The following is a 23,362-nucleotide window of genomic DNA, read 5'->3' on the forward strand; positions in this document are numbered from 1 at the left end:
ACACTCTTATTTTTCTATCATTTCCATCTTAATTTCAATGCTAAGCGTCACTTTTCCCTTTTTTCCACTAACCATCTTGGGATTTCTCTCACAAGAAAATCCGCCGTGCGTCCGTCTTGCGAGAAAACAATGAAATTGCGAAACTGTCATAAACCGTTGTATTTCGAGCATGTCGTTGTATGTCAAGACAAATGACAAGTGAAATTTTACGTCCGATGTTGAAAGGATCGTATGTTGATGTTATCGTATGTCAAAGTACCAAAGTACCTTTAATTGAGGGAAACACATTTAATTGCGTACTTGTGGATGTGAACAGGTGAAATTAGTATGCTGTCAGCGTAGTGTGAATCCATATTTTAAAAGATTGGGGCGAATGATTGAACAATCGCTATGGAGCCTAGTGATAGCATGGCGTCACTGGGTGCACGCATGACTTTAGACTTATATATATATATACATATATACATATATATATATATGGCGGAAAACACAGACAAGACTGAAAAAGCAGTTTCTGCTCTTGCACTCCGCTTTAAAAGAAACTGCTGTATTTTAAGCCAAAACAACTGTTGTGTTTGATAGAACAATATCTCTATATGCTGCCATAGCAGATTCATGGCGCATGAAGCAGACGTTTACAGACGTCGCGCAACCGCTTTTGTTTCAACCCAGCCATAAAACGAAGGTAATTAATGATATTTATTATTCAATAAGTCGGTCGTTTTTAGCTTAGAATCATTAATTGATGTCTCATATTTCGTTTGGAAAAAAAAAAACGACTTTTAAAAAACTATTCACTCACATATTTTAAACTTTTAAACAAACTATGTCACGATGAAAAAAATGGCGTGTGTAAAAAAGTCACTGATATCTACCTCATAACTATCGCTTAATTGTATTTATTTTTTGTTACTGTCGCATTTTCTCCGATATGTTAGATGATAAATATTCAATCCAAACAAAGAAAAAAAAAACGTTTAAAAGGGTAAATATATGAAAAAGAAAATCTCAACCCCTCCGTGATGTCTGCGATTTCTGCATCGTGACCTTTGTTATACTACCATGTTTCACCCAAAAAATCCCCCCAAAATCCAGCTATAGCCATTCACAGCTGTGTCTTGACACTCAGTGATACATGCTACATGGAGTTTTTGGATCGAAACAAGGTGTGTACGCGATAATATCTCGTTAAAGTCATGGCATCTGTAATTCTGCTCTCGCGTGCTCTCACCTCCAGATACTGTAGTGTAGGGTTTTGCTGTTTAAAAACATTTTTTTTTTTTTTCAAAAATGCCCTGTTCAAACTTTTTGTTCCCCAAGAAAATTGAGATTTTAAGCTTTCCAATTATGTATCACACATGCATATCGGACAATTTTGAAAGTTGGCTAAATTGGGGGTCTCAGAGCAGAATTTCAAGTAACCTGAGTGTTTTCCGCCATATATATATATGCAGTATATACTGTAGGTAGATGTTTCTTTGAATTGGGCTACCTATTGGAGCCGGTGTGCCAGACGGTCACCATCTTGTTTGTGTTTCCGAGCGCTCGTAGTTCATTTGAACTTAATCCATTCATCCTCTGTTTACCTTTTATCCTCACAAATGTCATGAGGGTGCTAGAGCCTATCCCAGGTAGTAACTATGGGCAACCATTCGCTCTCACACCAATACCTAGGATTACTAAATTACTAAAAATCCTCGCACAATTAAAACTATGTGCATCTCTAATGGTTACTGGTAACACAGCAGAAGGTGATGCTAAAACCTAAATAACTCAATGTTATTGAAAGAGTCTCTACTTTTATGACAGGTGATCTAATTAATCTATTAAGTGTATACTGTATATTAGTAATCCTCACATGTGGCCCTTCAGGACCATCTTCTCCTTTCAGTCCAGGGTCGCCTTTACTCCCTGGAGTTCCCGGTAATCCTGGATCTCCTGGTAAACCGCGCTGACCAGGTGGACCAGGAGGTCCTGCAGTGAAGTCACAATGACATTCTCCTTCACATCCTGCGGGGATCACCAACCATAAAATAGGTTACTCAGTATTATTACTGTTCCCTTCAGTGTTGAAAGTGAAATCACACCTGAAAAGATCAAAAAGAAATTGTCTTCACGCGACTAGCCAGCAAAAATTTGTTGTCTTTTCTATTTTATCATTTAACTTTACCAACCAAAAGAGATATAAGTCACCTTTAATTCCTTTGAGGCCTTTGTTTCCTGGAGGTCCTGGGGGTCCTACATCGCCAGGGTCGCCTGGATAACCAGGCACACATTCATGGTCTGTGGAAAAACACACGTAAGGCGCTGTAATTTCAAGAGACATTAACGTTAGAGTTGTTTTAACAAGTGATATCATACTTACCACCACAACCTGGGTGGATTACACACAAAACACATTTGATTTTAGACCATTTCATATCCATAAAATAACTGACAAAATCTGACCGGAAAGTGTTTTATACCTGGGGGACCAGGAGGTCCAGTGACACCTTTCCTTCCACGGACTCCTTTTCTTCCCTTTGGTCCTGGGATTGGATCGATTAAGCCTGTGAACCTCCCTGGCTCTCCCTTAAATCCCTTGGGGCCTGGAGGTCCAGGTGGACCAGGCACAGTGGGCCCTTTTAAGCAATAAAACAGTTTTGCCAATCTAGTCAAAACAATGGGGTGAGACATTTTGATCGTTCTGTTGAGCACCAAACTAAAGAATTCAATTACACAAATTCCGAATAGTATTTTAACACATTGTTTAGCAAACACTGTTTCGTTGGGAGTGTAAAACTGAGTGTACAGGATGTAATTGGATGAAAACACAGAAAAGAAAGAAAATCGCTCACTAGTTATGGATCAATTAATGCAGGTGAAAGTTACTAACTACACACCTGAATATGGTAGTCCTTTTGGGCCAGGGGGGCCAGGCGTGCCCATTAATCCAGGATCACCAGGTATACCAGGATCCCCAGGATATCCTTTTTCACCTTTTAGCCCTGTGTATGTAATATGATAGTTAATAAAATGTGAGTTGAAGCCTTTCCTTAATGACTGAAGATGAGAGGGGGATCGCAACAAGGACTGGTCGGCTGCTAACGCATATACAGTAGACATACATTCACAATTATATCCACACAAATGGACAAGATAGAGCTTTCAATGAACCAAATATTGCATGTTTTGGAAATGTGGGGAAAAAAACCTGCAGTACCCAGAAAAAACGTACACAATAATGGGATAATTCGCAAAAGCAACACAAGAAGGCTAGTAAAGACAACAAATGGCAGATCCATGGTCAACGTGATTATGATTAAAAAATATATATATACACTAGGGCTGTCAAAATAATCGCGTTAACTGGCGGTAATTAATTATTTTTAATTAATCACGTTAAAATATTTGACGCAATTAACGCACATGGCCCGCTCAAACAGATTGAAATGACAGCACAGTGTAATGTCCACTTGTTACTTGTGTTTTTTGTTTTGTCGCCCTCTGCTGGCGCTTCGGTGCGACTGTTTTATGGGTTTCAGCACCATGAGCAATTTGTAATTATTGACGTCAACAATGGCGAGCTACTAGTTTATTTTTTTATTTAAAATTTTTACAAATTTTATTAAAACGAAAACATTAAGAGGGGTTTTAATATACAATTTCTATAACTTGTACTAACATTTATCTTTTAAGAACTACAAGTCTCTCTATACATGGATTGCTTTAACAGAATGTTAATGTTAATGCCATCTTGATTTCTTGTTATAACAAGCAAATACAGTACTTATGTACAGTGTGTTGAATGTATATAACCGTCTTGTGTCTTATCTTTCCATTCCAACAATAATTTACAGAAAAATATGGCGTATTTTAAAGATGGTTTGAATTGTGATTAATTAAGATTAATTATTAAGCTGTGATTAACTCGATTATAAATTGTAATCGTTTGACAGCCCTTATATACGTATACATATATATATATATATATATATATACATATATATATACAGTTCCTGACAAAAGTCTTGTGCTTATCCATTTTGTAGAAACAATTGCTAATAACCTGACTTTTAATAATTCAGTTGGTTTCAGAAATGGCTCATATGAAAGCTAAGACCCTCCAAAATGATGTTGAATGTACAAAAATATATTTGTTTTACTGAAAAAAAGACATCATTTAATTAAGACATAAAGGTCGCATTTTGGCAACGCAAAAGTACAAAAAATGTACTTCAAATACAGTACAAAATCCTGATCCTGATCTTCTTTGCCTTGAGGAACTATGAGGTAGAGATTGAAGTATGTGATGGAGCACCATCCTGCTGCAGAATTTGTCCCTTTTTATGGTTAGGAATGTAAGAGGCAGCTAAGATTTATTGATATTTCAGACTATTTATGTTGCCTTCCACCCTGCAGATCTCTCGCACACTCCCATACTGGATGTAACCCCACACCATGATTTGGCCACCACCAAACTTCACTGTTTTGTGGCAAAAGGTGGATTTTTCAGATGAATCTTCCATTGAATTACACCACAGTTGCCGCAAATATTGTAGGAGATCTACTGGAGCCCGCATGGATCCGAGATTCACTCGGAAAACAGCCCAGTCACCAGACATTTGAAGTCTGAAATATCAATCATAGATGCATTTCCACATTATCTAAAAAAGAAAAAAAAAAAGAAAAATCCCGGAACTCACATTGTATGATTTTTTTTAATTATTTGGAATTTACTGGGGTTCAGAAGTATTTGTACCCCTGAGAATCAGAAATAATTATGACATTCAAAGAGTTGTCAGTCTAACTTAAAAAAAAAAAAGTCCACCTTTACCGTATGAGTAACCACCCACCCACCACCCTTTTGAGCTCATAATTGTCACCTTTGCACCTCACCGCATAAGTGACCACCCACCCACAACCCGTTTGAGCTCATAATTGTCACCTTTGCACCTCACAAGCACTCATAATCCAACTGCTACCAGGGGCAAGATCAGAGAGCTATCAAAAGACCAGAGAAAAAATTGTTGAGGTCCACAAAGCTGGAAAAAGCGATGGGACAATTGGAAAGCAGCTTGGTGAGAATAACTCAACAGTTGCAGCAATTTTTAGAAAATTGAAAAGGTTAAACATGACTGATAATCTACCTCGGACGGGGGCTCCATGTAAACTCTCTCACCATCTCGCATCACTCATGATGAGAAATGTGAGGGCTCAGCCTAGAACTACACGGCAGGAGCTGGCCAATGACCTAAAGGGAGCTAGATGCACAGTTTCAAAGGCTACTGTCAGTAGAACACTATGGTGCAATGGTTTAAAATCATGTATTGCTCAGAATGTTCCCCTGTTGAAGCCAGTACATGTGAAGGCCCGTCTGAAGTTTGCCAAGGACCATCTGGATGATGCAGACGGGTCATGGGAGAAAGGCATGTGGTCAGATGAAACCAAAGTACAACTTTTTGGTGCAAACTTTACTCGTTGGGTGTGGAAGAAAAAGAAGGATGAATACAATCCCAAGAACACCATCCCCACTGTGAGGTATGGGGGAGGAAACCTCATGCTTTGGGGCTGCTTTTCAGCAAAGGGGACAGGACGACTATACTGGATAAAGCAGAGGATAATTGCTGACATGTACAGTGCCTTGCAAAAGTATTCGGCCCCCTTGAACCTTGCAACATTTCGCCACATTTCAGGCTTCAAACATAAAGATATAAATTTTTAATTTTTTGTCAAGAATCAACAACAAGTGGGACACAATCGTGAAGTGGAACAAAATTTATTGGATAATTTAAACTTTTTTAACAAATAAAAAACTGAAAAGTGGGGCGTGCAATATTATTCGGCCCTCTTGCGTTAATACTTTGTAGCGCCACCTTTTGCTCCAATTACAGCTGCAAGTCGCTTGGGGTATGTTTCTATCAGTTTTGCACATCGAGAGACTGACATTCTTGCCCATTCTTCCTTGCAAAACAGCTCGAGCTCAGTGAGGTTGGATGGAGAGTGTTTGTGAACAGCAGTCTTCAGCTCTTTCCACAGATTCTCGATTGGATTCAGGTCTGGACTTTGACTTGGCCATTCTAACACCTGGATACGTTTATTTTTGAACCATTCCATTGTAGATTTGGCTTTATGTTTTGGATCATTGTCCTGTTGGAAGATAAATCTCCGTCCCAGTCTCAGGTCTTGTGCAGATACCAACAGGTTTTCTTCCAAAATGTTCTTGTATTTGGCTGCATCCATCTTCCTGTCAATTTTAACCATCTTCCCTGTCCCTGCTGAAGAAAAGCAGGCCCAAACCATGATGCTGCCACCACCATGTTTGACAGTGGGGATGGTGTGTTCAGGGTGATGAGCTGTGTTGCTTTTACGCCAAACATATCGTTTTGCATTGTGGCCAAAAAGTTCAATTTTGGTTTCATCTGACCAGAGCACCTTCTTCCACATGTTTGGTGTGTCTCCCAGGTGGCTTGTGGCAAACTTAAAACGAGACTTTTTATGGATATCTTTGAGAAATGGCTTTCTTCTTGCCACTCTTCCATAAAGGCCAGATTTGTGCAGTGTACGACTGATTGTTGTCCTATGGACAGACTCTCCCACTGTTGTCCTATGGACAGACTCTCCCACCTCAGCTGTAGATCTCTGCAGTTCATCCAGAGTGATTATGGGCCTCTTGGCTGCATCTCTGATCAGTTTTCTCCTTGTTTGAGAAGAAAGTTTGGAAGGACGGCCGGGTCTTGGTAGATTTGCAGTGGTCTGATGCTCCTTCCATTTCAATATGATGGCTTGCACAGTGCTCCTTGAGATGTTTAAAGCTTGGGAAATCTTTTTGTATCCAAATCCGGCTTTAAACTTCTCCACAACAGTATCTCGGACCTGCCTGGTGTGTTCCTTGGTTTTCATAATGCTCTCTGCACTTTAAACAGAACCCTGAGACTATCACAGAGCAGGTGCATTTATACGGAGACTTGATTACACACAGGTGGATTCTATTTATCATCATCGGTCATTTAGGACAACATTGGATCATTCAGAGATCCTCACTGAACTTCTGGAGTGAGTTTGCTGCACTGAAAGTAAAGGGGCCGAATAATATTGCACGCCCCACTTTTCAGTTTTTTATTTGTTAAAAAAGTTTAAATTATCCAATAAATGTTGTTCCACTTCACGATTGTGTCCCACTTGTTGTTGATTCTTGACAAAAAAATTAAATTTCATATCTTTATGTTTGAAGCCTGAAATGTGGCGAAAGGTTGCAAGATTCAAGGGGGCCGAATACTTTTGCAAGGCACTGTATCTTCAGATTTTGAGCCACAACCTTCTTCCCTTAGTCAGAGACTTGAAGATGAGCCGGGGCTGGATCTTCCAATATGACAATCAGCCAAAGCACACAGCTGACCAAGGAATGGCTGCATAAAAAGCATATCCGGGTTCTGGAGTGGCCTAGCCAGTCTCCAGAACACAATCCATTAGAAAATCTTTGGATGAAGCTGAAACTTCATGTTTCTCAACGACAGCCCCGAAACCTGACGGATCTAGAAAAGATTTGTGTGGAGGAATGGGCCAAAATCCCTGTTTCCATATGTGAAAACATGGTGAAGAACTACAAAAAGTGTCCGACCGACCTCTGTAGTTGCAAACCTCAGGGGTACAAATACTTATGAACCCCAGTAAATTACTAATTTTTGAAAAATCATACAATATGAGTTCCGGATTATTTTTTTTAGATTATGTCTCTATAAATGCAGGCATGAAAATCTCTCACCTTTCGGCGAAATTCGCCGTTTTGAAGTCAAAAAGGGCGACCTACGTGAATTGCGTAGATCCGAGGAGAAATTCTTTTTGGGAGGGGGGGGGGGGGTCTGGAGGTTGTATATAATTATTATTATTATCATCATGTGATTAACTTAGTACGTAAACTGAGCATTTAAGAACACAGTCAGCAAATCCTTCTAGATGCTTCGCTGACGAGAACCAATCATCGGCCCAAGCTGCGTTCCATGATTCCAAACGCGCGCACTCCTTACGCGTGTACATGGAGTGCTCGGAGAGCCTTCGGTTGTATTGCAAAGCTAAAAAGCAGGCCTTATCCACATCGGGGCAGACCAGAGCGCAGCATACACACTTGCCTGTATTTGCCAGCAGATTGAATTTGGTGAGTAATGGTTTCAATCGTTTTCACGTTTTGCGATCTAAAAATGTTAATGCCATTCGTTGCAGCTTGCGTTGAACATTGCCAGAGCTAGCCAAATCTCCCATGAAAAAAAATAGCTCCCGTTAAATTGGCGTCAAGTTTGTGTATTTAGCGGTAATATAAACGAAGAAACACACTGTTGAGTCAAATTAAGCGGCATTCTCTCGGATGGAGGGGGCGCCTCACATCGCTCCCGTCGTCCGCCGGAGACGCGTTATTTTCGGCTTGGATTTGAGCTGACGGCCGGTGTCAGCACAACAGCGGCCCGACGAGTGGTGGGAATGAGTCCTGCTTCTTAAAGCTTTTCAGAAATACAGGGATCCCTCGTTTTTCGCGGGTAATGGGGACCAGAACCCGCCGCAATAAGTGAAAACCGCGAAGTAGCGCCCCCCCCCCCCCCCTTTTTTTTTTGTGCGTGTTCAATGCATTTATTCAGATTTTACATTGGAAAAAAGATACATATATATAAGACATGTTTTTTCACTTTTTTCAACAAAGTATCATTTATAAATGGTTTTCAAGCACTTCAAAATGTAAGAATTATGATAAGTTTTAAACATGTTACTGCCCCACCGAATTATTTTTAAACAAGAATAAAGTAGTTAGAAAATGCTTGGCTTTATTAAAAGCTTCATAGTGAGTCTACTCAAACCCTCTCAGGCTTTGGTAAACGGTGATTGGCACATGTGCAAAGTTTTTCTTTTTATATATATTTTTTTGTTTGAAGCAACTTATTTGATTGAATAATAAAGGCACAAATGTCCTAGCCAAAATGTGGCCCAAACGCAAAACATTACTTAAATGGAAAAATTTGTTTCAATCAAGAAAAATAGTTTTCAAATGCTTTTTTTTGTCTGAAATGTATTATTGCAATCAAAAACATTTTTTTTTTAATTGAAGCTACTTTTTGGGATTAAAAGTATATACTGTATTTTGATTGAAGCAACTTTGTTTTTGATAGAAGTAACTTTGTTTTTTGATTGAATAATAAAAACGCAAATCTAACTCCATCGTTATTGAGTGAGAAAGAAATTAAGAGAGCTTCAAAACTAAAAGCCACCGGGGAGTCTGTTTGTTTTTTTAAATATTTATATTTCATTACATAGACATGCGTCGTAGGGAAGGGAGATTGAGGGATAAAAAAAGGAGTTAGATGAGGCTGCTAAAGGCAGTGGATACCTCATCAGCTGGGTGAATAGCAGACCTGGTAAGAACAAGTTTGCAAGGATAGTCGGGTATTAAATCCAATTATAAACACAATTACAATGTTATTTTTCTATAAGATTTTTATGTCATTGCTTTATTAATCATTAGGTGCTAGAGTTGTTAAGTATGGATAATAATGAAATAATAGTTTTAAGAAAACTGTGCTGTTGGTGGCTCAGTGACCATCTGATGTGGTTTGTTCTCAGATGAACAAGTTGAGGAAGGAAGTTTTGATGCAGAGGTTGAAGGAAGAAAAGAGGCAGACTGACTGAGTCACAGCCAGAAACTGTTGATGACTATTCACTGTTGCCCCCTCCCAATTAAAGTATGTCACAGTCGCAGCCAATTATTATCTAAAGCTGGTTAAAATTGAAGTTATGTTGTTTTAAGGTGTATTAAATACTTGTTCATGTGCCCCTTTTGATCTTCGAGCACCCACCCCTCCACCGGTCTCTGCATGGCCCTGCTGAAACACAGTGTGGGTCGACAGAGCTCAATATTTTGTTGGGGTGTACAATACAGTGTACTGGAACATATTTCCTCCACACCCTTCTCACCTTTTTAACCCCTGACCCATTTTCATGCCTGAAATGGAACTGCATCTATGTTTGAAATTTCAGACCTCTACCTATTTTCTAAGTGGATGAACTTGCAAAATCACAAGGGGTGCAAATACTTCTGCTCCTCAGTGTATATACAGTATGTTTGTATTATATGTTTGTTGGACTCAACTATTCTACAACTGCATTCACACTACAGGTAAATTTAGATTCCATATGCAACATGTACTTGATTTATTTTTGGGGGGTGGGGGGTAGCGGGTTTGGTTCAATTGGTTAGAAGCACATTAATTAAATGTCAAATATACATTGATATTGCATCAGGTCATGGTTCAAACAATGCTGTATAAACGATACTGTGTCAGTTCATCAACATTGATTCAACGTTGACATTTTGTCAGTTTATAGTTGAAACACAACTTTGAATATATTGTTTTCCTGTCAGTTCATGCTTGAAACGCAATGTTGATATTGTGTCAGTTTGTGGTTGAACCACTCGTTAAATGTTTTTATTGTTTGTTCTTTATTAACATTATTATTCTTGGATATTTGGACCTTCCTACCTCTGAGAACAGACCCTTTCATATACTCTGTAGGACCAGGTGGCCCTGTGTCTCCACGGTAGCCCTGTAAATGTGACAAAAGTCAGAATCATTGGTGAATGAAGTTTTCGTTCGATACAATTTGTTTGCCATTAATCTTAAATTGCAATACCTTTGTGTATCTACAGTGAAGCAGGCTATCATGATTAATTCATGAAAACTTACTTTTGGTCCAGGTGTCCCAATGAGGCCTGGAAGCCCTCTGTCTCCTGGCAAACCCTGAATATCAACAAATACACTGTAAATTTACATATTTTACAGTAGGATCAGGAATTTGTTTGCCCTGCTGTTGCTGGTTGTACCTCAGGTCCTGGAGGCCCTGACCTGCCAGGTAACCCTGGAAAACCCTAAAAAGTGAAACAATGCCAAATTCTATTATTCTGTCAATGTTGTTTCTCACTGGACAGTATGTTAATATCAAGCTAATTTTCAGTGTGTAATCAAAGTGACTTGCCCGCTGTCCAGGAAAACCAAGAATTCCATCCTCTCCTTTCATTCCTTGGATGTAGTATGAGTCACCTCGACCACCCTGTTGGTATTTGAAAAAAGAAATAATAATAATTAAAAAAAAAAAAAAAAAAAATCTCAATACGATGTTCTGTAAGTACGAGAATATTCCAACTCACTTGTTTGCCTTTTGGTCCACAGGGTCCAGGAAAACCTCTGTCGCCCTGAAATTCCCCCAAAGCATAAAGAATGGGGCAGCATGAGTAATATTTGTGAATATATATTCATAAATATTTATACTGTATATCCAGCTAAATAGATTTGTTTTATGATGATTAATAAGATCAATCAGAGGATTTCCAAGGATTCCCACCTTGGAACCTTTTGGTGGGAGGACACCAGTCGGCAATACGATGATTTCTTGCGGTCCCGGTTCACCGGGTGGGCCTTGTTCACCCTGTTGCAGTACATGGAAAGTAGTAAAGATCTTTGCGGCAATTATCTACAAGGCCATTCTTTAACTAAAATTAGTGTCTTACATCATCTCCTTTTGTGCCTGGCTGTGGTCTTCCAGGGTCACCCTGCACAAACAAACATGATTTTGTCATGTATGTTATTAAAATGATATAATATATGATTGTATGGCAAGTAACTCACTGGTGGTCCTCGAACACCTTTAAACCCTTGCGAGCCCTATGTAGAGCAACATTGACATTGATGATGACTAAATGGTAGTGGCACTTGTGTTACAGTTATTACATAAAGTACGGTATGTTCACCGGATTTCCAGGTGGGCCCGGACTCCCGAAGTCACCCTTTGGTCCGGGGGTGCCGACTTCACCCTAAAAGATTAGAAATGAATAAATCTTATGGTCAGAGTGGGAAACATTTTCATAGTGTAGTGCATGTTTTAGTTAATTAAAACCCAGGTGAAGGAAACTGATTTACACCGGAAAAGAACACAATCTTTTCCGTCACTTTGTTTTCGATGAAATGCAGTCTTTAAAATTAGGCTGTATTGTAATGCGGCGGCACGGTGGCTGAGTGGTTAGCACGTCTGCCTCACAGTTCTGAGATCAAGGGTTCAATCCCGGGCTTCGGCCTTCCTGTGTGGAGTTTGCATGTTCTCCCCGTGCCTGCGTGGGTTTCCTCTGGGAACTCCGGTTTCCTCCCACATCCCAAAAACATGCATGGTAGGCTGATTGAACACTCTAAATTGTCCATAGGTGTGAGTGTGTGTGTGAATGGTTGTGTGTCTCCTTGTGCCCTGCGATTGGCTGGCAACCAATTCAGGGTGTCCCCTGCCTACTGCCCGAAGTTAGCTGGGATAGGCTCCAGCACCTCCGCGACCCTCGTGAGGAATTAGCGGCATGGAAAATGAATGAAAGGATGAATGTATTGTAATGCAAAAGAAATTTACATACAGGTAGACCAGGATCTCCAGGTCGACCAGGATCTCCCTGTAAGAAAATAAAACAATTAAAATGATCTGAATTCAAATAACAGTGCTTACCCGACGCATGCCCAAAATTAATGCCAGCCTTAAAATAATTATTTATCCATTATTTTGAAGGAATCTCACAGGAAGTCCAGGAAGGTAATCAGCAAACGAGGGTTCTCCCTTGTGTCCTTTTGGGCCACGGAATCCCTGAAAAGAAGAGACACTATTATTTTATGCTGCATATACATATGGAATATAAACAATTTTTGGTCATTTACATGATAAGCTTATGAACCTGACTATTGGTTACATGTAAATGAAGCCGTAGAGTAGAAGGCTCAAATGTTGTTTAGATTTAATTTAATGATATTGTATGATACTGTTGCAGTTTGACCATGAAATCTGTGTCTAAATAGAGGAATAAAAAGACATTTCATTAAATGATCTATAGGCAGCCCAATTAGCACTAGTGGTACTTGTACCACATGTTGAAAACCACCGGTCTAAATAACACTCCAAAACTCACTACAACAATATCGTGATAACAAAGGACAACTGTTATTGCTTTAGCCCAAGCACAAAAACAGCGAGTAGGTGAGTCTGATTTATCACTCCAATCCCAGACCTTCTTTCCTTTGAACATCTTATATTATGACAAAAGAAAGTCTAGGTCACTGGTGAAACAGCAGAAGTGAACGTAGCTTTTCTACTCACGGGTGGGCCATGCAGGCCATCTGCACCAGGTCTACCGGGGATGCCAGGTTGACCAGGAGCCCCCTTACAGCCATCCTTTCCAGGATAACCAGGCTCACCACCTGCTCCGGGGTGACCCTGAAATCATTAATTAGATACCTTAAAGATTGTACAGGATGTAAGAGGTGTTCCTGAATGATGCTTGACTCACCAATGAGCCCTCATGACCAGGAAAACCTGGCGGCCCGATATTGCCCTAACATATCCAGGAGATAAAAACATCTTAAAACATTTATCATATTGTCACGATCAGAGGTGGGTAGAGCAGCCAAAAATTTTACACGAGTAAGAGTAGCGTTACTTCAAAATTTTACTCAAGTAAAAGTAGTCCTCCAAAAATGTACTCAAGTACAAGTAAAAAAGTATTTGGTGAAAAAAATACTCAAGTAATGAGTGACATTGTGAGTAAATGCTTATATTTTTGTTGGATTTTTTTTTTTTTTTTTTTTAAACAATGGTATTTTTTCTGAGCACAAAGTTATCTATATGGACTATTGTTATAATGATACTATACAATTCCATTACATAACCACATTAAGCCAAAGAAATATATACATTGGGGCAAATAAGTATTTAGTCAACCACTAATTGTGCATGTTCTCCCACTTGAAAATATTACAGAGGCCTGTAATTGTCAACATGGGTAAACCTCAACCATGAGAGACAGAATGTGCGGGCAAAAAAAAAAAAAAAAAAAAACAGAAAATCACATTGTTTGATTTTTAAAGAATTTATTTGCAAATCATGGTGGAAAATAAGTATTTGGTCAATACCAAAAGTTCATCTTAATACCTTGTTATGTACCCTTTGGTGGCAATAACGGAGGCCAAACGTTTTCTGTAACTCTTCACAAGCGTTTCACACACTGTTGCTGGTGTTTTGGCCCATTCCTCCATGCAGATCTCCTCTAGAGCAGTGATGTTTTGGGGCTGTCGTTGGGCAACACGGACTTTCAACTCTCTCCACAGTTTTTCTATGGGGTTGAGATCTGGAGACTGGCGAGACCACTCCAGGACCTTGTAATGCTTCTTACGAAGCCACTCTTTTGTTGCCCTGGCTGTGTATTTGTGATCATTGTCATGCTGAAGGACCCAGCCACGTCTCATCTTCAATGCCCTTGCTGATGGAAGGAGATTTTCACTCAAAATCTCTCGATACATGGCCCCATTCATTCTTTCCTTCACACAGATCAGTCGTCCTGGTCCCTTTGCAGAAAAACAGCCCCAAAGCATGATGTTTCCACCCCCATGCTTCACAGTGGGTATGGTGTTCTTCGGATGCAATTCAGTATTCTTTCTCCTCCAAACACGAGAACCTGTGTTTCTACCAAAAAGTTATATTTTGGTTTCATCTGACCATAACACATTCTCCCAGTCCTCTTCTGGATCATCCAAATTCTCTCTAGCGAACCGCAGATGGGCCTGGACGTGTACTTTCTTCAGCAGGGGGACACGTCTGGCAGGGCAGGATTTGAGTCCCTGGCTCGCATTGTGTTACTGATAGTAGCCTTTGTTACTCTGGTCCCAGCTCTCTGTAGGTCATTCACTAAATATTATTTATTACTTACTATAAATGTATTTTATATATTTTATTTACATTTTTGAATGTTGTAATTATCAGCATGGCCACGTAAAGATACGTTTGTATTTTGGGGAAAAAAAGAAGCATTAAAAATATTTCCGGACCCGAGATTGTTGTAATTTTTTAATTTCGGACCCAGAAGATTTTTAATTCATGACCCCTGCTTTACACCAAGCGTTTTACCTATTGCAGATTCAGTCTTCCCAGACAATTTTGTCTCAGGTGTCCTTTGACAGCTCTTTGGTCTTGGCCATAGTGGAGTTTGGAGTGTGGACAGGTGTCTTTTATACCGATAATGAGTTATAACAGGTGCCATTAATACAGGTAACGAGTGGAGCCTCGTTAGATCTCGTTAGACGAAGTTAGACCTCTTTGACAGCCAGAAATCTTGCTTGTTTGTAGGTGACCAAATACTTATTTTCCACTCTAATTTGGAAAGAAATTCTTTAAAAATCAAACAATGTGATTTTCTGTTTTTTTTCCCACACTGTCTCTCGTGGTTGAGGTTTACCCATGTTGACAATTACAGGCCTCTCTAATCTTTTCAAGTGGGAGAACTTGCGCAATTGGTGGTTGATTAAATACCTACTTACCCCACTGTAAGTATATATATATATATATGTATATATATTTATATTTATATATATATGTATTGAATTCCAACCAAACAAAATTAAATGAAACATTATTCGTTCAAAGAGCATGACTGCCCCCTGGTTGAGAATATGGGTTCTAGTTTGAATAGTGAAGAGTTCCTTCATTATTACTAGTGTAACGGGTACACAGAAAGTGTATCCGTTGTAGCACGTGGAAACCTCCCCGCCGATTCCTTCACGTAAGGACGCTAACGGCTGTGCCGTTGGCTCGAGCTTTATTGGCGCAGTGGTTACCGAACTTGCCTGCCGACTAGAATTCATCGCGACGCGCGGGTTCGCGTCCCAGCCTAGTCAGAGGTGGGAGCGGAACGCGGGGCGGCACAGAACAGACTCGGGTTACACTATTTTGAAATAAAAAGGATCATATCTCCGGTTTTCCGTGGTCAATCGGTGCCAAATAAAAACTGGGAGAGAGTTTATAATCCGCGCTTTCAGGTCATGTTGAGGGCAGTGCTCTATATCAAATACTTCATTTTTTTACGGTGCATTAAGGACACCACATGATTGAACGGGCTGGCGTGAAGATAGAACGACAAGCTTGCCTCTGATTGGTATAATGGAGTCATGTGATTATTGTTGTGACGTCTCATTGGTGAAATCGGTAGAGCTACTCCTATGGCTGGCTAAAAAAAATAATAAATCTAATATGTAGAATAAAGAGGAAATATGTAACGACTCGTGTAGCTTAAAGTAGCGGAGTAAGAGTAACGTTTTTTTCTTCACAAATCTACTTGAGTAAAAAATACAGTTCAGTAAAACTACTCTTAGAAGTAATTTTTTCTCAAAAAGTTACTCAAGTAAATGTAACGGAGTACATGTAACGCGTTACTACTAAAGATGCGCTGATACCGATACTAGTATTGGCAGGGGGGGCCGATCCAGCCCAAAATGGTGGTATTGGTATTGGCGAGTACCAACAAAGACGGCGCCAATATCATTTACCAGTCCAGTGTTATAACATTTGACCGCAGCCTTTTTTTCCTCCTGACGCTCACTACACTCTGTCTATGTGTTGTGGGATGATACTTGAACACTTTGCATGCCAGGTAGCTATCGCTATTGGCCTGCTCCAGACCAATGAGAGCTGGCCAATAGCCACTCTTGACCAATGCTGGGGCCGCTTTTTCATATGGAGGAAAAACAAACTACGAGAGTAAAATGTCGGCGGTCTGGAAATATTTCCATTTATAATCTCCGTCGAGTACAATAACTGCATGCAAGATTTGCGGCCTGAAAGCTTCGAGAGGTGGAGTTAAATCGGCCAGTTTCAATACCTCGAACCTGATAAAACATTTGAAGATAAAACATGTGAACGAACACAAAGAGTTTGAGCCTGCTGTCCAGAGGAAGGGCGCTGGACCTGAGCAACAATCTCTGGTCAGTTAACTACATCTACTTTACTTTTATTGTCTTTTACTGAAAGAAATGCTGCAGTAATTTGGGACCTGTTTCCAAAGTAGGGTTGCCACCTTTCATAAATAGAAATAAGCCGTACAGGCGACAAAAAATAGGGACATCCCCAAACTCCTAAAATGCATAGAAATTAGGGCTGTCAAACAATTAAAATTTTTAATCGATTTAATTACAGCTTAAAAATTAATTAATCATAATAAATCACAATTAATCGCAATTCAAACCATCTTTGAAATATGCCATATTTTTCTGTAAATTATTGTTAGAATGGAAAGAAAAGACACAAGATGGATATATACATTCAAAATACGGTACATAAGGACTGTATTTGTTTATTATAACAAAAAAATCAACAAGATGGCATTAACATTATTAACATTCTGTTAAAGCAATCCCATGGATAGAAAGACTTGTAGTTCTTAAAAGATAAATGCTAGTACAAGTTATAGAAATTTTATATTAAAACCCCTCTTTATGTTTTCGTTTTAATGAAATTTGTAAAATTTTCAATCAAAAAATAAACTAGTAGCCCGCCATTGTTGATTAAAAATTTTAATCGTTTGACAGCCCTAATATTTACTTATATATATAAACGGGGTGGTATCTGTATGGTATCTTATCGGCCGATACTGCACAGCCAGGTATCGGTATCAGTATCGGGGCCAAAAAAATGGTATCGGCGCAACAGTAGTTTCTATCCACCTCTGCTCATGATACTTAATTTGAACATAAAATTGAAGTGCTTACCCGGGCTCCTTTGGGTCCTTCTGGCCCTGGTGAACCTTGTATTCCCATCCTTCCTTTCTCTCCGCGCCGTCCAGCACTGCCCCATTGTCCCATTGGCCCACTAGGTCCTTGCTTGCCTATCTTACCAGGTGAGCCCTAAAAAGAAACTGTATTAGTCACCCTGTTGGAATATATTTTTTATCACTGTTTTATTTGGGAAAAACTGATTGAAATTGTTTCTCTGACTGTCTATCTCACACATTAGAGGAAAATGATGCATGTTAGGTTAAGTGTAGGCCAGTTAAGAAATCCTGTTCCTAAAAACTGATGGATTTTCCACAGAACTAGTTATGCAGTCCTTAGTTAAATTTCTTAATCCCCAGCAGAGGGCACTAAAGATGAGTGAGATATTATTCTTGAATGAATGGCAACAGATGAAGGATACATTCACTTTCTGCTTTTCATTGCAATATAATTTCGTCATTCTGCCTGTCACTATGACTTACAGTCATAAATAGAATAACAAAGAGTCATTTATAAAATGGTGCCAAGAAAAATAATTCAGGAGTAGGCAAACTTTTGCAAGAGAAATATCATCTTTCTGCATTCTGCTTCTCCTGAATAACTAAATAACTGAACTGAAACGGGATAGCTTAAACGTAAAACGAAAAGATTAAAAAACAATTATTGGAAAGCAAAAGTTATTGCCCAACTGCAATTTAAATATTTAGTATGACCTCGTTCTCACCAGCAGAGGGCTCAGTGACAGCATTTACGGTCTAATTTTTTAGACATTTACATTTTTTATTTTAGATTACGAAAGGATATAACAGTCTTTTAATAATTTCAACTTCATTGAAATATGTCTCTGGAGCTTTGTGAGTGGGAAATAATCATTTCCCTTATTTGGGTTTGATTTAGAGTGATCAGCAATCTTGATAAGAGATACTCCTCACCCGTGCACCTTTGGCAGGGAGACATCGACACTCAGTGCAGTCTCTACCATCACATGGACCCTCAACAATGCCCTGAAAAAAGGACACAAAAATACATGTTAATAACAAACTATTGATTAGATTTAGAGGGGAAACTAGTGATTAGATTAAGATAACAGAAGTGAATGTCATTATGTCAAGCAAGGCACCCCCAAGGTCCTGTGTAGGCCGTTCTTTGTGATTTTGAAGAAGAAAACTAAAACTTCCCTGGGAAATGTGGACAGCTTCTGAAGGAATGCTCCTAACAGGTTTCACAAATGGCCAAATATGGACCCTGACCTTGATGCAAGAGATGTGGAAGCTTTATCATTCTTCAAATAGTTTGCTAACAAGCCACTCCACACCTACGAAAGCAGAATGTTCCCAGCCGAAACACGGACATATACCACCCCGACAAACATCGAGAAATGTTTTGCAAACAACACAAAATATTTGGAGGAGTTGTATACACCAGACACTGAAATCAGTGTTGCGTTTAGCTTCCAGGGTGCTTTGCTGCTGAATTATGGCTAGCAGAATGTAGAAAACAATGGATTTTTTAGGGTCTAATCCATAGGTTGGCAAACTTTAACTCTCAAAGAACCATTTCAAGCCAGTTTCCACAGAAAGGACAACACTGGGAGCCACAGACTCCTTTTGACATCTGAAATGAAGGTGTTAAGCCACAGTAATAGGGTGGTAGGTGGGTCCCACACTTTTTCTCTATGGCGTGGCTCCCGGGGCGTGCCCCCCCCCTTCTGCCTGGGCTCCCGGCCGTGGGAGTAGGGGGAGGTCGGGGCTTTGATCTCGCGGCGGCTCCTCGGCGCTCTCCTGCTTCCGCTTTTCCCTCTCTTCTCTGTCTGGGTATCCACCCTGCGCTCCGGCGCGGGTCGCTGGCTGGATGCCGGTGTGCCGGCTGGGTGTCACCTGCTTCGGCAGGTGGGGCTGCCCTGCCCTGAGCTTGGTGGGCCGTTGGGGGTCCCGCGATGTGCCGGGGGGGCTGCGGCTGTGGCTCACGGGCCAGGTGGGCGTGGGGGTTGGTGGTGCGTCCCCTCTTCGCATCTCTGAAGGCCGATAGATGGGGGTGCAGGGTGACCACCCTTGATCCCTGGGGGGTGACGATGGCCCCTTTGCTGGGCTGCGGGAGGGGGTGGGGCATGGCCCTGGGGTGGCGCCCTGGTGTCTCCGCTCGTTTGCGTGGCTGTCGCATGTTTGATGGGATTCGCGCATGGCTAGATTTAATTGGGCGCGCTCCAGTGGGGGACCTCAGTGCCGGGACTGGCGATGGGGCGGTGTAGGGTGGGTTGCCAGTGGGCTCACACTCACAACGGATTCACATGATTACTGGGTTCTAGATCACAGGTCATATTTGTGTACACTCCACCCCTCCCAATCACTTATCTTCTAGAACCCTGCCCCCTCTCTTTCCCTGGTTAATAGGCCCCCCCACATGGTGTCATCCGTAAATACATCTAGCTGACGATAGCACCAACATATTCCTAGTTAGTGTAGGCGTTCAATGTATTTCTTGCTGTTGTTTGTGTTTCTTCTGTCCCTCTGTCCTTCTTTTCTTCTGTTCACCCACAACCCCTTACTGTTCGCTTCTTTGTCTTAATAAATGAGGTATGTTGAATGATTACAATGGAAGTTTGTCTGACTCCAATGTGAAACATTAAAACTGTTCAGACTAACTGGACACTCAGACTTACATTGTCTGTGTCAAACAGCTGAACAGGACGGTTTGAAAAAGAAAAAAAAAAGAATGAAATGAAATGAAATGAAATGAAGGTGTTAGCACCTACACTAGGGGTCAGGAACCTTTTTGACCAAGACACCCATTAAAATTCACGTTTTAAAATATGATTTCACAAGAACATAATGTATCATGTCTGTGTGTTTTCTCAGTTCTTTTTCATTCCAGCAACTGATTTAGATGGGTGGGCGGGGCCATTGCAACACACCTGTGGCGCATTAGGAGCGCTCGATATTTAAAGACTCCTGTCACCATCTGCGAGTGTCGGAATATTGCTTGTTTGCTGTGCCTACTTGCTTACTGCTGTGTGCGTCATCTGGAATCTCCTACATATTTATGTTTGTGTTCTTGGTACGCTTTTTTTTTTGTGCTAGTATTTAAGTTGGCGTCGTCCTTGTAGACGCTACAATATGTCCTTATTTGTTAATGTTAATTTGAAATAGTTTATTTATTTATTCCTTTTTGGAGTATAGACAAAAATTTTTTTTAGTAAACGTCGACTAAAACTAGACGAAATTAGTCTTGAGTTTTTGTCAACAAAAACTACAAGAAGACAAACACATTTTGAGATGACTAAAATATGATTAAGATGAATAAGTATTATCGTCCAAAAGACTAAGGCCATGTCTACACCTAGCAGGGTTTTTTAAAACTGAGGATCCTGCCCTAATATGTCGGGAAAAAAATAATTACGTCCACACCAGCACGTTTGTAGGGGGAAAAAAACTTCAGCCAACCGCATTCATTCATTTTAAAGTACATTCATAACAATGCGCGAAGAATATTTTTCCGTAATACCCCCATCCTTCGCATGTGTTCTTTAATATGAAGCACCTGTCTAATTTACTCCAAATGTAAACATTGGTCTCATGTGTGACGTAGGGACAAAGTTTGTCGCAGTCAGTGACGTTTCCAGAGTTACACTTTCGGTTATCAGTGTCCACATGATGGCGCCACAAATGCAGAATTAGCACATCTTCAATCTGAGTGCAGTTTTCAAGAACTCTCGTTTAAATGTGTGTGTGGATCATAGGCCAAACTTTAGAAAAAGTTCATTTCTTTTTGCCAAAATACCCTGCTATGTGTAGACATGGCCTAAGACTAAGATGATAATTAAAAGGGCCGCTTCCAAGTGCAATCGGTTGATTGCAGTCGGCTGCTTCTTGTTTCCCCGGGACCATCATTGGTTAAATTGCCTGTGCTGGATCAGTTGTAACAAAGACCATGACCCAATGCGGCCATTGAGGACCGGTTTGCCCACCCCTAAGCTAAACAATGTTATACAATTAACCCCGATTCAGCATTCAATTTCAAAATTTTGCACGCAGGTCAAAGCGAAAAACAAGACTGGTCACTTGCTGTACTTCATCCAACAAATGTTGGTTGAGCTGCACTGCATTTATCAGATATCTTCACATCAATACCCACACAATAATTAACTGTTTCGGTAAGTAAAATGGTTGCAATTGTTGGCTTGTTGAAGTTGTTTATACTTCCTTTCATTGTACAGCTGCCCTTGCTGTAGCTATAAGACAGCAATTAAGTTCACAACGTGCATTAAAACTGGCTGACAACATACAAAATGGAGATACTTTGCAACATAATTGCAGTTGACATATTCGAGAAGGGATTATGAAGGAATGAGTGCTGTGGCAGTTGCCACTGTGCAGGATGCAATTACAGAATATAATAATATGCAAGGGGGGTTGTAATATTTTACTAAATGGCGACGGAAAATTCTAAACACATTGGAGTGCAATGCGGTCTGTTTAAACAGTCATAACATTCTGTCATATATATAGTGGGCTGTTGGCGACTTCTCATTTGCAGCTATTACATTGATGAGCAATTTGTATTTAAAGGTTGCAGTTACAGAAAATTAGAAAAAGTCTTACTGCATTAAGCTGAGGTAGAATGATGAGCACCACAAGTATCCACCTGTAACGAAAATAAAATATTGCCTTCACATGTATTTTATGTGTAAGACAAGTCAGGAAAACTCATCTTTTTTTTAATGCAAACAAATGCTCCCAAAAAGTTTTTTTTTTAATGCTTCATTCTAAATGCAAGCATACTATTCTGTCATGCACAGAATTTAGAAGGCCATTTTTCAGTTTATACACTCTGCAAATTGCGACTGCAGATGTGTTGATTGTCTGCGTAAACAGTTAAGAAGTGTGTTTAGGGTGGTCATGATACAGTTTTAACTGCTCTGCAATCATAGAAAACTTTTTTATGAACATATGTGTTTGGGTAACAACACTACGTAAAGCATCTGATATGATTTTTTGGAATCAGAATCAGGACCCATTCCTGCAAAATGGACCCGAAGAGGTGCCATTTGTTTGTGCTACGTTTGTGCTAGTTGTTGGGACACCCTTCTGTTATTGAGAGAGTTAGTACGCTCCGACAGCTGCGCCTAAGTCGATGTGATTGATGTCATCGCTCGAAATTAATATCTCAATTTATATGTATATATGTACAGTATATATATTAGGGCTGTCAAAATTATCGCGTTAACTAACTACGGCGGTAATTCATTTTTTAAATTAATCACGTTAAAATATTTGACGCAATTAACGCACATGCCCCGCTCAGACAGATTTAAATGACAGTACAGTGAAATGCCCACTTGTTAATTGTGTTTGTGGAGTTTTGCTGCCCTCTGCTGGCGCTTGGGTGTGACTGATTTTATAGGCTTCAGCACCCATGAGCATTGTGTAAGTAATTATTGACATCAACAATGGCGGGCTACTAGTTTGTTTTTTGATTGAAAATTTTACAAATTTTATTAAAACGAAAACATTAAGAGGGGTTTTAATATAAAATTTCTATAACTTGTACTAACATTTATCTTTTAAGAACTACAAGTCTTTCTATCCATGGATCGCTTTAACAGAATGTTAATAATGTTAATGTTATTCTTGTTGATTTATTGTTATAATAAACAAATACAGTCCTTATGTACCGCATGTTGAATATATATCCATCTTGTGTCTTATCTTTCCATTCAAACAATAATTTCCAGAAAAATATGGCATATTTTATAGATGGTTTGAATTGCGATTAATTGCGAT

General features: G+C 39.9%; 1 protein-coding gene across 1 annotated transcript in view; it reads right to left on the reverse strand.

Annotated features, from left to right (window-relative positions):
• Window positions 1–23,362, reverse strand: part of LOC130929917 (collagen alpha-4(IV) chain-like) — a 51,367-nt gene that overhangs the window by 21,729 nt on the left and 6,276 nt on the right. The window contains exons 3-23 of the mRNA XM_057857539.1: window positions 22,181–22,223; window positions 18,515–18,586; window positions 17,580–17,714; window positions 13,334–13,378; window positions 13,144–13,260; window positions 12,571–12,636; window positions 12,413–12,448; window positions 11,768–11,830; window positions 11,646–11,681; window positions 11,528–11,569; window positions 11,362–11,445; window positions 11,168–11,212; window positions 10,996–11,070; window positions 10,844–10,888; window positions 10,707–10,760; window positions 10,503–10,566; window positions 2,883–2,987; window positions 2,466–2,621; window positions 2,366–2,374; window positions 2,194–2,283; window positions 1,859–2,010 (exon numbers count right to left, since the gene is read on the reverse strand). Of these exons, the coding sequence (XP_057713522.1) occupies window positions 1,859–2,010; window positions 2,194–2,283; window positions 2,366–2,374; window positions 2,466–2,621; window positions 2,883–2,987; window positions 10,503–10,566; window positions 10,707–10,760; window positions 10,844–10,888; window positions 10,996–11,070; window positions 11,168–11,212; window positions 11,362–11,445; window positions 11,528–11,569; window positions 11,646–11,681; window positions 11,768–11,830; window positions 12,413–12,448; window positions 12,571–12,636; window positions 13,144–13,260; window positions 13,334–13,378; window positions 17,580–17,714; window positions 18,515–18,586; window positions 22,181–22,223 (1,534 nt within the window). The remainder of the gene's footprint in view (window positions 1–1,858; window positions 2,011–2,193; window positions 2,284–2,365; window positions 2,375–2,465; window positions 2,622–2,882; window positions 2,988–10,502; window positions 10,567–10,706; window positions 10,761–10,843; window positions 10,889–10,995; window positions 11,071–11,167; window positions 11,213–11,361; window positions 11,446–11,527; window positions 11,570–11,645; window positions 11,682–11,767; window positions 11,831–12,412; window positions 12,449–12,570; window positions 12,637–13,143; window positions 13,261–13,333; window positions 13,379–17,579; window positions 17,715–18,514; window positions 18,587–22,180; window positions 22,224–23,362) is intronic.

The sequence above is a fragment of the Corythoichthys intestinalis genome, chromosome 14 (genome assembly GCF_030265065.1).
Source record: "Corythoichthys intestinalis isolate RoL2023-P3 chromosome 14, ASM3026506v1, whole genome shotgun sequence".
In the NCBI taxonomy this organism is placed as follows: Eukaryota; Metazoa; Chordata; class Actinopteri; order Syngnathiformes; family Syngnathidae; genus Corythoichthys; species Corythoichthys intestinalis.